Consider the following 14,104-nt stretch of genomic DNA (forward strand, 5'->3'; position numbering starts at 1 on the left):
GTGCTCGCCTCTGAGCCCGCTCCTCCCCCTCCCTCTCTGCGCCCCGACCCCCGACCCCCCACCCCGTCTGCCCCCGCTGCACACAGGCACAGCGTGCATTACAAGGACGGCCCTCTGAGCACCAGGCAAAGCCCAGGCTGCCCAGTGTGAGTCCCTGCCAGCACCCGGCCCGTGTATTCTGTCTGCTTCCCCGAGTTGCTGGGAACGAACCATCTTGTGCTTTTCTGTGGTGCCCAGACGTCGCCCAGCCCTCAAAGTCCCGAGTTCCCCGGGCACAGACGCAGCCGCTGTGGAGAGTCCATGCGCGGCTGCCCCACGCCGGCACGTGTCCCGGGGCCCACCTGCCCGCAGAGTCCCACCCAGCCGTGGGTGTGCGACGGGGTGAGCAAGCACCCGACGCAGCTGCGCCCTCCTGCCGTGTGGCCCGGCGCACAGAGAGCGAGGCTCCGGGATGTGAGTCACATGTTATTTTTACTCCCGGTTTCGCGTGGCATGCTTTAAATTATTGAGTGGTTGGAACGAGCCCACAATGAAATCATATTTCATTTGATTCTCCATTTGGCTGCGAAGTCAATCCATTTCTGGGCCGTCTTTGCAGGTGAAGAGAGGACAGAGGGACCTGCAGTTTGGCGAGAGAATGCCCGGAGGAGCCCCGGGTTATCCAGGGCCCCTGGGAGCTGTCAGCTCCTTGCGGTCGCCATGCACCTGCAGCCGGCAGGCTTTCTGCACCGCCAGGTTTTCAGGGTGGCCCCTTTCTCGGCCGGCCCCGGGTGAGCCCAGCCTGCCAGCACTCCGTAGGAGGAGCCTCCGCAGACCCAAGGCAACATCAGGGATGTGGGGAGGGGGTTCTGGGGTCTGACTCTTCCCTCCAGTTTGCTGCGTGCGGGGTCTCAGAGGGAACCACGGTGGGCACACGCCAACCCGCAGCTCACCAGCTACGCCCCTCTGTGCTGAAGATTTCAGCATGTGCTGGGGACCCCGGGATGTGCTGGGGACCTCATCATGAGAGGGACCCAGCCCTACCTGGAGGCCTGACATCTGGGGAAGGACCCAGGCAGGGGACAAGGGACAAGACTATGGAGTGATGTGGCAGCGACAGTCAGCCGTGGGAGCAAAGGTGGCCTGTGGCTCAGTTGGGGACCGGGAGGCCTCTCCGACTGCGGGGTCTGCAGCAAAGTCCGGAGGGAGAGGCTGACATGTCCCGGTGAGGGTGGGGCGTCCCCGACAGCCGAGGGGGCAGAGGGCCAGGGCTGGTCCCGTGGGACAGGTCGCTCCGGGCAGAGGTGCTCGCCCTCGGCCCAGGCCCCGGGTCCTGCTGCCAGGCCTCCCCGGGAGCCTCCCGGAGGCGACAACAGGATGGGAGGGGCCCCAAGCCCTCTCTGCAGGAAGGCCTGGGTGTGCATCCCGGCAGCTCCACTTGGTGATGGTTCGAGTTTCACTAAAAGCCCCCGTCTCCACATTTGTAAGATGGGACGACGGTGATGGTGGTGGTGGTGGTGGTGACGGAGGTTCTGTGGCACGGGGGCCCTGGTGCGGCCCCTGGAGTCATCCTCAGGGGCAGTTCCGTGCTTATCCTCGGCTCCCGCCCCCTGAGCACGAGCCTGGCCCCGCCGGGGGTCGGACCAAACTCCTGCCTCCAGGCTCCTCTGCCCCTTATGAGCAGCCTCCAGCCCCCGGGCCTCGGCGCTGGTGTCAAGGAGTTGCTGGAAGGCCCTCTGACCGCCCCCCCAGCGCCCACTGAAAAGCGGTGGGCAGTGTTTTCTACAACGAGTCGCGTGGCTTATGAAACAGATTCCTGTCCATTTTCTTTCCCCGGCCAGGGCCCTGTGCACTAATGGCGTTCAGGACCTGGTGGGCGGGTGCATGGGTGGGTAGGTGGGTGGAGGACACAGGGAAGAGGAGGCTCTGTCTCCAAGGGCCAGTGACAGCACCTGCGTCAGCCTGGCCTGTTTCAATAGCAACAATCACATCATTTATGGAGCCCGACTTTTTGCCGGGCATTCGGAAGTGTTTCACTTTCGTGACCCATTTGTCTGGCTCACACCCTGATGGGACCGGCGCTGTGGTTTGAAGGAGGAGGAAATGGAGGAGCAGGGAGGACAAGCCAGTCGCCTGAGGTCGCACCTGGAGTGCAAAGCAAACCAACCTGTCCCAGCGGCCTCCCCGTGCTGCAGGCGGAGGGCGGGGTGGGGCCTGCCTCCACCAGGCTTGCCTGGCTGGGGAACCAGCTGCATGAGGGGGGCGGGGGGGCGGGCAGCCCGGCTATAGGATCTGGGGCAGGCCCCTCCCTGGCCGCTAACCTGCTGGGTGACTCTGGGCAGGGCCTCCTTGGGCCTTAGGTTCTGCCCTCCTGAAAGAATGTGCTGGAACTGCGTGATCCTGAGGTCCCTCCAGGCTGAGAACTACCGAGGCCTCCCGCCTGGCCCCAGTGGAGGGCGCCTGCTCAGAGAGGCAGGGGGCTCTCTAGGGAGGCCCGGGTGGCTGAGCTCTGGGACCGGCCAGGAGCCCGGCCACCCTTGCCTACTCTCTGACTGGCAGGGGCTCAGGAGCAAGTTTCTGTCCACACCCGGGTGCCTCCCTTGGCCACTGGTGTCGTGGTGTCTCCCTGGGGCCATGGTCAGGCTGTGTGAGGAACCATCTGCCGTGCGGGGGTGGGGGGGTAGGAGGGAGCAGGGTCCTGGGAGCGTTTGGAGACATGGAGGGGAGGGTGCTCCTGCCAGGGAGGGAGCAGGGCTGTCGGGGAGCCAGATGGAGAACCGTTACAGAGGGTGTAGCGTGGCGGGGGTGCCCACCCTCTCCCTCCCCTCCATGCTCTCTCCCTCCAGTCAGCCGATGTTTGTGGAGCCCCCCCCCCCCCCCGCACCGCCATGTCCCGGGTGCAGTGCGAGGCGCTGAGAGTGAGGATAATAGCATGACAGCAAAGACAGTCATGGGTCTCAGCTCGTGCCGCGGCACAGCACACACCCGCTCACGTCACCCCCAGAGCTACACTAAACAGGGGTGGGGTGGCAGGGTGACGGCCATCAGGTGCAATGATGAACGCTCGGACACAGAGTTAGGCACCTCGCACGAGCAGGTGGGGAAGCCAGGCTGCCCACAGGTGGTCAGACCGCGGGGTGCTCCGCCTCCACTCGGCCGCTGCTCAGATGGGGCCCCGGGGCCCCCGGGGGAAGGGACTTGCTGACCGCCGCCCAGCTGAGGGGGCGCTGTGTGGGGAACAGGGTGTCTGGCCCCTTCCACTCGTGTGTTCCGGCAGGAGGCCCCGGTAGGCAGGCAGACATCGGGGCCCTGCTGCTGCCGGTTGGCCCAGCCACCCAGAGGGCCTCCCGGGTTTCCAGAGTGTGTGGGGCTGGGGCCAGCTGGCCTTGACCGTGGCTGCTTCTGCAGTACTTCAGCTCTCCCCAGGAGCCATGGGGCCAGGGAAGAACACCTCCTTCTGTCTCGGTGTCCCATTCAGTGCCCACAGTCCCTGTGCCCAGCCTTCCACCCTGTGCTGACAGCATCTCCAAGCAGCCCTGACCCTCTCCCAGCAAGGCCAGGTCCCGGAGTCTCGGCCCCCTACATGCTGGTCCAGCCCTGGCGCTCTGCACTCCCTGTCTGTCGTTAGTACAAGCCGCAGTGGGTCCACCTGCTCCCACCCAGGGGCCTTCCTTTTCCTGTACCCGTGCTCTGTGCTGGGCGCCTGACGTCACAAAGGGCAATTGCTCACTGCAGGGTGCTGGGGACTGGGGCCTTCCGAGGGGTGGGGGTGGGGAAGCGCCTCCGCCTGAGCACTGCCCCAGCCAGGCGGGTGCAGCGTTCCAGGAACGCGGGGTGCACGGCCCTAGACCTGGATTTAGGAGCCCTGCGCTGGAATCGCAGCCTGCTCTAGCCTCGCGGAGGGGAGGGGGCAAATCCTCGGTGCCCTGTGGCCGCCTCAGTCTCCCCTCTGCAAATTGGGGAAGGAGAGGGTTGGCCCAGAAGATGCACAAGGACCTTTGCAGCTCCACGGCTCAACAAGAGCTGCACCAAGTTCGCTTTTCCCTCGGACGTCCTCTTCGGCACTCCCGGGGTATCAAGAGCTGGCGCCAGCCAGGCCGCCAGCCAGGCCATCAGCCAGGCCTCGGTGACAGCGCCGCAGAGACCTCAGAGCGGCTGCGGGAGGCCTGAGCGGCATCCCCTGTTAGCGCATGCGCGGATCGTGCGGCCTGCTGGAACTTGTAGTCCGTCGCGCGGCTACTGGAGCGTGAAGGCGGAATAGCGGGGGCCCGGCGCCTACACTTCCCAGGGTGCGCTCCGCCGCAGCGCGGTGGGGGCGGGGCGGAGCGGAGCGGGGCGGGGCAGCTTGGGGGCGGGGCTGGAGGGGCGGGGACGATGGGGCGGGGCTGGCGCGCCGGGAGGCTGCGGCGGCTCTGCGGGCTGGCCCCGCCGAGAGCAGAGCCGCCGACCCGCGGACCCGTGTAGCATCGCGCGGCCGGGCGCCGCACCTGCGAGCGGGAGCGTCGGGCTGCAGCAGCGCCGGGACCACCCGACTCCGAGTTGCCGCTGAGATGAGTGCAGGTGGGTGTGGGGACCGCGGACCGGCACATTCCCGAGCCGGGTCGCCGCGCAGCAAGGGCTGGGGCAGCTGCACCTGCAACACAGGGGGGAATAGCCCCGCGGCTCCTCCCAACTTTTGCCCCAGGATCCTGTGGTCTCGAGGTTTCGGCGCGCAACCCTCGGCCCCGAGCCCCAGGCACGTAGCTCTGCTGGGCGGGCTGGACACCCCCTTGCTACTGCGCTGGCTGGAGTGGCTGTCTTGGCGCTCTGGAAGGCGCCACTCATCAGCTCTCAGTGGGGTCGGGGGGCACCGGAGGCTGCAAGAGGGAGCCAGGATCCGCGCAAGGGATGCGGGGCCGCCGCAGATCCTGACGCGTAGCTGCGATGAAGACACAGGGGCTTTGCGGCAGGGGGCGCCGCCCTTGCGCGGTTCCCGCACGCCTAGGTAGGTCCTGGGTCGGGGGCTTCAGACCGATCCCGGAACCCTGGGCTCGCCCGCGGCAGGTTTTGGGGCATAGAGCCTGCAGGTGTGTGCGACCCGCCCGTCTCTCTGCTCGTCCTCTCTGTTGCCTCACCCCTGCGCATCCCCGCTGCTGCCTCCCGCGCCGCACCCACCAGCTCTCTCGGCCTCTGTGCGGCGCTGGAAATCCCTCTTCGCCGCAAGCCAGCCGCACCTAGGGGGCTTGGAGAAACCGAGGCCTGGAGCTGGGCGGCCTTGGCGGAGGAGCCGGGACAGCAGACTGAGAGCCCCAGCTTTGACAACCTCCTGGGGCCCGGCCCTGGGCGGAGGGCTTGCCCTTACATTCCCTGGCAGGGAGGGGCCGTTACCCCGTTTTTGAGGGTGGGACCCAGGCTCACGCGCTTGAGTCACTTGCTCAGCTCCCAAAGCGGGGTGGGGACTTGAACCTGGTGCTGCCTGACTCCTGTGCACTTTCCTCTGAGCCAGCCGCTCCACAGACTGCAGTACGGCCCTTGGCCACGGTGCAGAAACCAATGGGAACAGCTGCTTCTCCTGGGGCCGGGGAGGGGGAGCGGTGTCAGGATGCAGAGGCAGTGTGCATTTAGTGGGCTCTTACTGTGTGCTCTAGTCCGGGAGAACTGTGTTTCCAGGGACACCTCCCCCAAAGGGAAGCCGTGCCCTCCCCCTCCCGACCTAGGATCCAAGGCTGCCACTGGCTGAGAGCAAATGGCAGGCGGTGGGAGGCAGCATTCTCTGGAAGAGGGTTTCTGAGATGAGCAACCTGTTATCTGGAGGTAGCTTGGGGGCAGGGCACCCCCAGACGTGGCAGGACCCCCAGGCACGTCTCTCTAATGGGAGGCGGGGATGATGGCAGGGTGCACGCAGGGTAATTGGGGGCTTTCCGGGACCGTAATTGATACCTCCCGCGCTCCTGTAATTAGAGAGAACCCCGAGAGAAGCCCTGCCCCCCCCCATTGTTTTTTAATCTGGGAGAAGGGGTACGTGGGCACCTGGGGCCATGGGGGTCACGGTTGGAAAGAGCAAGCGGACCGGGGCTTGAACCCCAGTGTGCCCCGGTGGTCCTGGGCTTGGCTGCGTTCCCTGGAGGGGACAAGGTGCGCAGGAGGAACGCTGCGTGCGGTGGGCCCTTAGCAGCTTGTGACGGACGTACTGGACGGTCACGTCCGCCTCCGGCGGCCTGAGTGCCCGGCCCATAGGGACCAGCATGAGGATGCTCTTCCCGTCCACCTGCTGCTTATGCCCCGGACCTGTCCCCAGTCCACTGTCAGCACAGCGACGGTTTTCACCACGCTTCCGGGGGCACGGGCAGTGCGGTCCCTCGAGCCTGGCTGCTGTCTGGCGGCTGTGCGCCTCTGGCAGGCCGGGGCTTCCGTCGTCAACAAGGGCAGATCCCCTGGCGGCCACCCCCACGGGAGGCCGGCAGCGTTCCGGAGCTCGGCGCCAGCAGGTGTGGCCGGGCATCACGTGGTCTGGTCTCCAGCTGGCCAGATGGGCCGGGGAGAGGCAAGGCCCGAGGCCACCCACACCCCCTCCCCTTGCCTTCGTGCCGCCGGGGCTGTGGGACCCTCTTCCCTCCGCCCGAGGACGCAGGCACCTTTGCGAAGGCTCCGGTGGGGTTGCAGCCCCCTGTGGCTGCCTCCTTGTGTTTTGCGCGTGGATTTTGAGTGTGCAGGGACATGGTCGGAGACGGCGCTCTCCACCACGCAGATCCAGGTGCGGCACGCTCGCTGGGGGCTCCCTTGCCTCCGTTTCCCCATTGTGCGGAGGGAATGCCCTGAGCTTGGCCTGCGGTGCCAGCTCGCAGGCGGTGGGGCCCCGGTATATGAGGATGAGTGTGGTGGTGGCTGCACGGCACCGCAGCCCACGTGGCCACCACGGGACAAAGGAGGGCAGAGGAAGGAGTCCAAGCTGGGAGGGGCTTTGGTGCCAGCTCTGCCCCCAGGGGGCACCGAGTCCCTGAGCAAAACCTACCCTTCCTCCGATCGAGCTGTCCTCCTGGGGGGCTGCAGGCCCCGGAGGCAGGACGTCCCAGGGGTCAGGGCCCCGGGGAGGGCCGTGCTACTCTGCCAGGGCTGACATGAGACAGGGGCTAGAGCAATGGAGAGTCATCTTCTCCCGGCCCTGGAGGCTGGACGCCCAAGGTCAAGGTGTGGGCAGGGCTCTTCCTCCTGAGGCTGCTCTCTTGGTGTGTGAGTGGCCGTCTCCTACCTGTGTCCTCACGTGGCCGTCCTCCGTGTGTGTCTGTGTCCTGATCTCCTCTTGCGAGGACACCAGGCGTGTGGGATGAGGGCCTATCCCAGTGACCTCATTTTAGCTTAATCACCTCCGTAAAGTTCTGTCCAAATACAGCCACATCCTGAGGTCCCAGGGGGGTTAGGACAGTGACATACGGATTTGTGGGGGACTCCACGTGGCCCCTAACAGGGGGGCAGGGCCAGGTGAGAGCCCGGGGGGCTGGCTCAGCCACCTCCCCTTCCCAGGGCTACTGTGGGAGCATCGTGCTGCTGGACGGGACCTGGGGGATGCCCGCCCACCCACCCCGGGGGAAACTGAGGCCCGGAGGAGTGAAACAGCTGTCCGGGGCCAAGGAGAGCATGTGGCGGGGTCCGAGCCTCACTCTGGCGGACACCGGCCCCGGTGTTTGGAACCCAGAGACACACTTCACTCTTCACCTAATTCAAGTGTAGGCGATGACGTGGGTGCTGACCTGCTCCCATCAACATTGCTGATGGCAGCACAGAGCCAGGGCCCTCACGCGTGGTGGCGGGGGAGGGGGTGGCCCCACCGTCTTCTGGCTCATGGGCACCCGTCTACTGGACGCCACCTGCGTGCCCAGCCCTGCCCCGGGCACCGGCGATGGACCAGAGCGAACGAGAATCCCCGTCCCCCAGAAACCGGCACTCTGGGGGCGGGGGCAGCACTCTGGGGCCGCCGGTGGGGAGTGTTTCACGTCAGAAGGGCAGGCCCAGGAGACACTGAGCTTAGACAACAGCCAAGGACACACATCGCACAGCACGCGTGACCTGCCCTCTGCAGAAGCGGCGCAGGAGCAGAGACCGGAAGGAAACATGCCAAGGCGACGTCGGAGGGGTGCTCTGCCCTCGGGGGCGCGGCAGGGGGCAGGCCGCCCACCTGCGTCTCCGGACTCTTCTGCGACTTCTCCTCGCACTCCTCCCGGCGCGTGCTTTCCTCCCCCATGGGCGTCCCTTCCCAGTCTGAGGCGTGTGCGCCCCGCTCCACAATCCCCGGCTCCGTGGGCTGTCCGGCTGCTGCCGTTCCCAGGGGCCGCGGTCCCTCGTGTGGGCAGGTGACCCCGTCCGGGAGCGTCTCACAGGTGGTGCGCTGGGGCCAGGCTCCCAGTGACGCCGCCACCTGAACTCGGGGCAGCAGGAGAAAAAGCATCCCGACCCGGGCACTCGTCACAAATCGCATGTGAAAGGACAGCTGTGACCCTGGGCCCGGCACAGCCTGGGTGTCACCGAGCTCCCAGCTGCTCTCCCCCACATTCAGGGTCATCTCCTACCCGGCCACTCCTGACCCTTTGCCTCTGCCGGCTTCTCTCGATGACGTGGTTTGGGGGGGGATGGTGCCTTTTCTGCTGGCCAGGTGAGGAAGTTGAGGGCAGCCCAGTCTTACTGCCCCACGGAAGCGAGTGTGACCCTCACTTACCAAGAGGTCACCTGATGGGCCACCCTGACCCTGCAGAGCGTCCCCTGGGTCGTGCGTGGGAGAGCCGTGAGCTGCCAGGGGCAGTGAGTGGTGACAGGAGGTACGTACAGGGAGCAGGGTCTGGCCTGTGCAGGGGTCTGTCCTGCCGCTGGTCCTCAGGGCCAGCAGCAGCAGCCGGGCGCAGGTCCCCAGACCCCTCCTCCGCACAGACACCAGCTCCGTGGTGCCCCCCCCCCCCCCCCCCCCCGCCGCCATCTGCCCCGGCCTCCGCCTGCCCCGCCCCAGCCCCAGCCGAGCAACCTGAGTGCGGCGTCTCTGTTTACTCCGGACTCTTTCCATCGCCGGCCGGTCTCTAGGGTGTCGGCGGCACCCTGCGTCCGTGTCCGGGCCACGGTGCCTCTCGGGGCTCTCCCTGGGGCCCCATGCCCGCCGGGCGCTCCTGACACCCGATAGCCCTTCTCAGGGCCACGGGGGCGTCCCCGATGCACATGGGGACGCGGATGCCCAGGAGGGCCCGAGGGTTGCCCAGTGTCCCATCGCTCCGGTTGTCAACGACGGAGTTGAACGTGGCCGGGTGGGCGCTGTCTGTCCCCTCCCCCCTCGCATGCTCCGGCCCCTGCCTCGGCGACTCCCTGCCCCGCCCCAGCGTGCAGCTGCCCGTCTGGGCCGGATGGGGCTGGACCCACTTGGGACGTCGTGGTAGTGCTGCTTAGTGATGGGGGTGTCACATGTCCCATCTCCTCACCTGGGCCCCCAAGCGTAGTCCCTTCTCCCAGGTGCCACCTGCCGGCACACCGCCAGGAAGGCAGAGCCTCTGCGTCTGCGGGGGCTGCGGCTGGGACCCCCGAACAGGCCCGGACCCCTCCCTGGCAGCTCAGACCCTGAGACGGTCTCACCAACTCAAGCCCGTGAGCCTCCCTCCCTGTGGCCTTGACCCTCTGGCCCAGGACTCTCAGCCCCACCTGCCCGGACTTCTGTGGTGAGGCCTCAGGCGCTGGCTGCCCCTCAGTGTACCCGTCTGCAAAAATGGAGCTGCTGCCATTCTCACACGTGTGACCCCTTTCCCCTGACAACGCTGTGCCCTCCCCTGCCCCCAGCGAGACCGTCTGGGTTTGCGGCTGAGCCACGGGCTCTGGGAAACAGGCCGTATCAGCCGCAGTGCCACCCAGCCCCGCCAGCGATGCCCTCACGCTGCCCTTTACGCCGAGGACCCTGGTCGTGGAGGTCTGGGCAGCCGGGCAGGGGAGGGGCGTCTGTGGGGTGGGCCCGACACCGAGCGGGTGGAGAGCCTGAGTCCTTCGTGTCTGTGGGGGAGCGGGGGCTGGGGAGGGCGGAAGGTGTGCTTTGAATATTCTGTGGCACCCCCTTTCCTGTGAGTCTGCCAACAGCAAGCCCTACCGGGCGCCTCGTGCCTTCAGGGGGCATCCAGGTGGGTGGCGAGCCGGGCGTGCCTTAAACGGGTGGGTGCCAGGGACCCACGCTTGCCCGGGCCCCTCTCTGTGCACCGCATGCCTCGGCTGCGGGTTCCGGAGCGAGAGGGCGGTCTCGGTGGTGGGGAGCGTGGTGGCTGCGGGCTCAGGAGCGTCCGAGCTGCTGTCCCCGTTGTCGTTTGCTCCTTGGGTTCCCGCACCCCGGGGCGCTGAGCTGCTCTCTGCCTCCGTTTCCCCACCTACAGAGCAGAAACTGTAGCCCCCGCATTTCAGGGCTGCTCCCGGGCTGTGGGTGCGCAGGGCCTGGGGCGCCGCGGGCCCGGGGGGACAGGCAGGGCGTTCTGAGTCCTGGCAGCGTGCACATGTGGCCTCCCCGGCTGGGACAAACCTGGCAGGACGCCCTCAGGTGCACCGTGGCCCCCGCTTACACAGGCTGCAGCTCCTCTTGCTGGCCGCTGCACCTGCCCCGTCCCCCGCTCCCCAGCCCGGCCCAGTCCTGTTCACAGGTCCTGCCCAGGCCCCCGGAGAGCCCCCGGCGAGCCCCCGGCTCCCTGGGACATTAGTGGCATCGTCACCCTCTGGGGCTTGGGCCCTGAGTCCTGCTCAGAGGGTCACTGCAGCCGCAGCTGCTGGTGCCCCCTCCCATGACCACGTACACGTACACGCACACACCAGCGGCGCCCTCCCTGAGGGTTGCTTTCTCCGGGCGAGGGGTGGAGTGACGGGCGAGGGGTGGAGTGACGACCTGGCCACATGAGTCACGTGTCACGGAGGCGCACGGCATGCTGGCTCCTGCCCCACCAGGTGCCCGTCCCCAGGGCCGGCCTGGGCCTTTGACCTGCTTCCCTCCAGTGGCCCACACGCTGGGCACCCCGGGCAGGTGGTCCGTGACTGTCTGTCCGTGAGTGAGGCCGGCGGCTCAGCCCCCGGTGTCTGCTGCTCCCTGTCTGGCTTCAGTGGCCCCAGGCCTCATGGGAAAACGGCACCTCCAGGCACCCGCTGGCATGCACTTGGGCACGGGATTCTGAGAGGGAAGAACTGTGAGGACGGTCCCCGTGGCCCCGCTGCAGCTTGGCAGCCGAGGTGCACAGGACCGAAGGTGGCCCTCCTGTCTGTCCTGCGGCTCTCTCACTGCAGGTCCCCGAGGGACCGACTGGGGACCTGGGTGCAGACAGTTTTCCTGAGAGGCATCCCAGGAGCACGGGAGAGTGTGGGGGGTGAGACGGGGTGGCCACCGCCTGCGAGATGCTCCGTGGTGCCGTCCCCTCCCAGACACAGGACGCGGCCCCCGAGGATGGCGCTGTCCAGACCGCTCGCCGGGCTGTGGATGCCGAACCGGAGTGCGCAGGCCTCAGGCCGAGAGCTCCCGACCCCAGACGCCTGTGCCGCTGGGACTGGTGTGCACGGGCCGGGTCTGCAGCTGTGCACACAGTCCCCACCACACCCCCGGGGGCATGGGAGCCCAGGCCCAGCACGGTCAGTCTGACTCCTCCTGGTCCCGAGGGAGCCCGCTGCAGCTCTGCTCAAGCCCAGGCGGCCCTGCGGGCCTCAGGGTCCGCTGACAGGCCTGTCACCCGCGGTTCTGACCCGGTGCTTCGCCCCCGGCTCTGAAACTGAGCCCGGTCTGCCAGTGCTGGGAGCCGCGCGGGTGCCGGGTTACCGGCATCGCCTCCCGCCGCGCGCCCGCGCGCTCAGAATCAGGACACGCGATCTGTGTGCGAGGGGCCCGGGTCCAGCCCGGCGCCTCCCCGCCTTTCACGGGTATCGGTGTGGGGCGCAGCGTGGGTGTGGGGCGCAGTGCTGGTGGGCGGTGGCTCTGAGTGCTGAGGAGCCGGGCTGTCCCTGCAACCTGACGAGGAGGAACCCTGCCCCAACCTGAGACCTCAGCGGGCCTGTGTGGCTGCTCCCCGCCAGCCCTCTCCTCCCACCGCTCCTTCCTTCTCCCGCCCCTTGGGGCGCCCTCGAACCCTGGGGCTGCCGCCGGAGGGCTGAGTCCTGCCCCGATGCTGCTCTCCCCTCTTCCCGTGGCCCCCCTCCTGCCTCCCCACACCCCTCCCCTGCTCGTCTTTTTATGGCAGAAGCTTGCTCAGGGCACAGCGGGAGGAGCCCGCCAGCAGCTGGGGAAGGAAGGCAAAGGCAAGCATGTACCTGAGCCCCTCCGTGGACTGGGGCGGGGGCCGTGGGGTGCCTCGGGGAGGCCCACGGCAGCCCAGGGCAGGAAGGTATGCCAGTAGGCAGCACCCTTGGAGGGGCGGGGGGCTGGGGGAGGAGGGACTTGGCCCCGCAGAGGGTGGGTAAAGTCAGGTGTCTACACCACTCTGCCCGCCCCCAGACTCTGGGGGGAGTCTGCCCCCAGCCCCCACCCCCAGCTGTGGCCGCGGCCAGCATTCCTGGGCTCCTGGAGGCCGTGTGGGGGCACAGGAACTCAGGGATTGTCACCTGAAAACCCCCCTGGGGCAGGGGGTGCATGTTCCACCCGGGGCAGTGTCCAGCCCCGGAACGTCCCCATCCGTCCACAGCAGGAGTTCTCAGACTCTTAGGGCTCCCGGCCCCTCCCACTCAGACGGACTGAGGACCCCAAAGCGCTCCGGCCGAGTGGACCTAACTGCTGTTCACAGTGGTCGGCTCGGCGTTAAAGTGGAGGAAACTCCGGGTGTCTGCTAACCCACGGGTCGGAGTAACGGCCCTGTGTGTGTGTCACCGTGCGAGCGTGTCCGGGGAGCCACAGCCTGGCGTTGCTGCGCAGCCTGGCCAGTTTCACCAACATCTGGCTTCCTCGCCGTGGGCCGCCGGGACCGCGTGTCCGGTCTGCGAGTGCTTGCTGCGAGGCAGCCTCTGGGCAGCCCCACTGCACGCTGGACGCAAGGAAAACACCGTCTCAATCTTGTTACGAAAATGGCTTTGGTTCAGCCAGCCCCCGACTGGGTTTTGGGGCTCCCTGGAGGGCCCCTGACCACACCTGGAACACTGCCAGTGGAGGAAGGACCCGCCCACGCGTGTGTCAGCGCCGGTGGTCAGGGGAGATGCGGGCTCTGGGATTTCCGACGGTGTCACCCCCACGGAGCACGCAGAGAAGACTGGGAGAGGAAGAAGGCGACGCCAGAGGGTTGCAGGCGGCGGTGCCCCTTTGCCTGGTGCCGGGCGGGTTTATTTTCTCCCGCTGATTCATCCGGAGGCAGGCGAGGGGCAGGAGTCTTCCCCGCGGGCTCGCTGGCGGCGCAGCTGTCTGCCTCACTGGCAGCAGCCACACGTGCCGAGGCCCCGGCCCCCCCTATTTCGGGAGGCGCGCTCACCCTGGAGCTGGGGCCGTGGGTGGCAGCGCCCTTACGGGCACAGGAATTTAGCCTGTGCGTGTGTGGGAATTTAGCTTGGGGCTGTAGACCGGAGGGCGGTCTGCTCCGGGGCCAGGTCCAGGGTGGCGGGCGGACGGGGACCTAGGAGCTGCCTGGAGACGGCGTGTCCTCGGCAGGGAGGCCGGAATGCGAGCCCCTGGCGGGGCTCCAGCACAGAGCTAAATATATCCCGGGCGTGTGCTGGCCGCCCCGGAACCCCAGCCCCCACGCGGCCGCCGCTGACCAGGGCTCAGGGGAGCGATGGGCGGCCTGGTGAGGAGAAAAATCGATGTCTGCTGTCTGGGGAGCATCTGGTGCGGGGAGCGGGGTGGCGGGGAGGGGGGGGACGGGGGCTGGGCAGGCTGCGGCTCCAGTGCCCTACGGCCCTGCAGGCTGGGGGCTGTTCCTTCCGATTGGCAGACGAGGGTTTCGGACTAAGACGGGAGGAGCTGTGATTGGCCCAAGGCCCCGCAGCTGGGCAGGGAGGCCCCGCCCCGCTCTCGGAGCACCCCCAGTGCCGCCTCCCCCGAGAGCGCGCGTGTCCCCACTGGTCTTGCGCTCTCCCAAGAGCGCAGGCTTCCGGGAGGGAGGGGCCTCGCGGGGGTGGAGCCGGGCCGTGGCCATGGCCGTGAGAGCGCTGGACCAGTGTCTCCCTCCCGTGTAGTGCCCTCAGC

The 14,104-nt window shown here is 67.7% G+C and overlaps 1 protein-coding gene across 1 annotated transcript in view; it reads left to right on the top strand.

Annotated features, from left to right (window-relative positions):
- Window positions 1-4,368: 4,368 nt before the first annotated feature.
- Window positions 4,369-14,104, top strand: part of ABLIM2 (actin binding LIM protein family member 2) — an 88,627-nt gene continuing 78,891 nt past the window's right edge. Inside the window, exon 1 of the mRNA XM_036018397.1 lies at window positions 4,369-4,539. Within this exon, the coding sequence (XP_035874290.1) occupies window positions 4,530-4,539 (10 nt within the window). The 5' untranslated portion in view covers window positions 4,369-4,529. The remainder of the gene's footprint in view (window positions 4,540-14,104) is intronic.

The sequence above is a fragment of the Phyllostomus discolor genome, chromosome 1, assembly GCF_004126475.2.
Source record: "Phyllostomus discolor isolate MPI-MPIP mPhyDis1 chromosome 1, mPhyDis1.pri.v3, whole genome shotgun sequence".
Lineage (NCBI taxonomy): Eukaryota > Metazoa > Chordata > Mammalia > Chiroptera > Phyllostomidae > Phyllostomus > Phyllostomus discolor.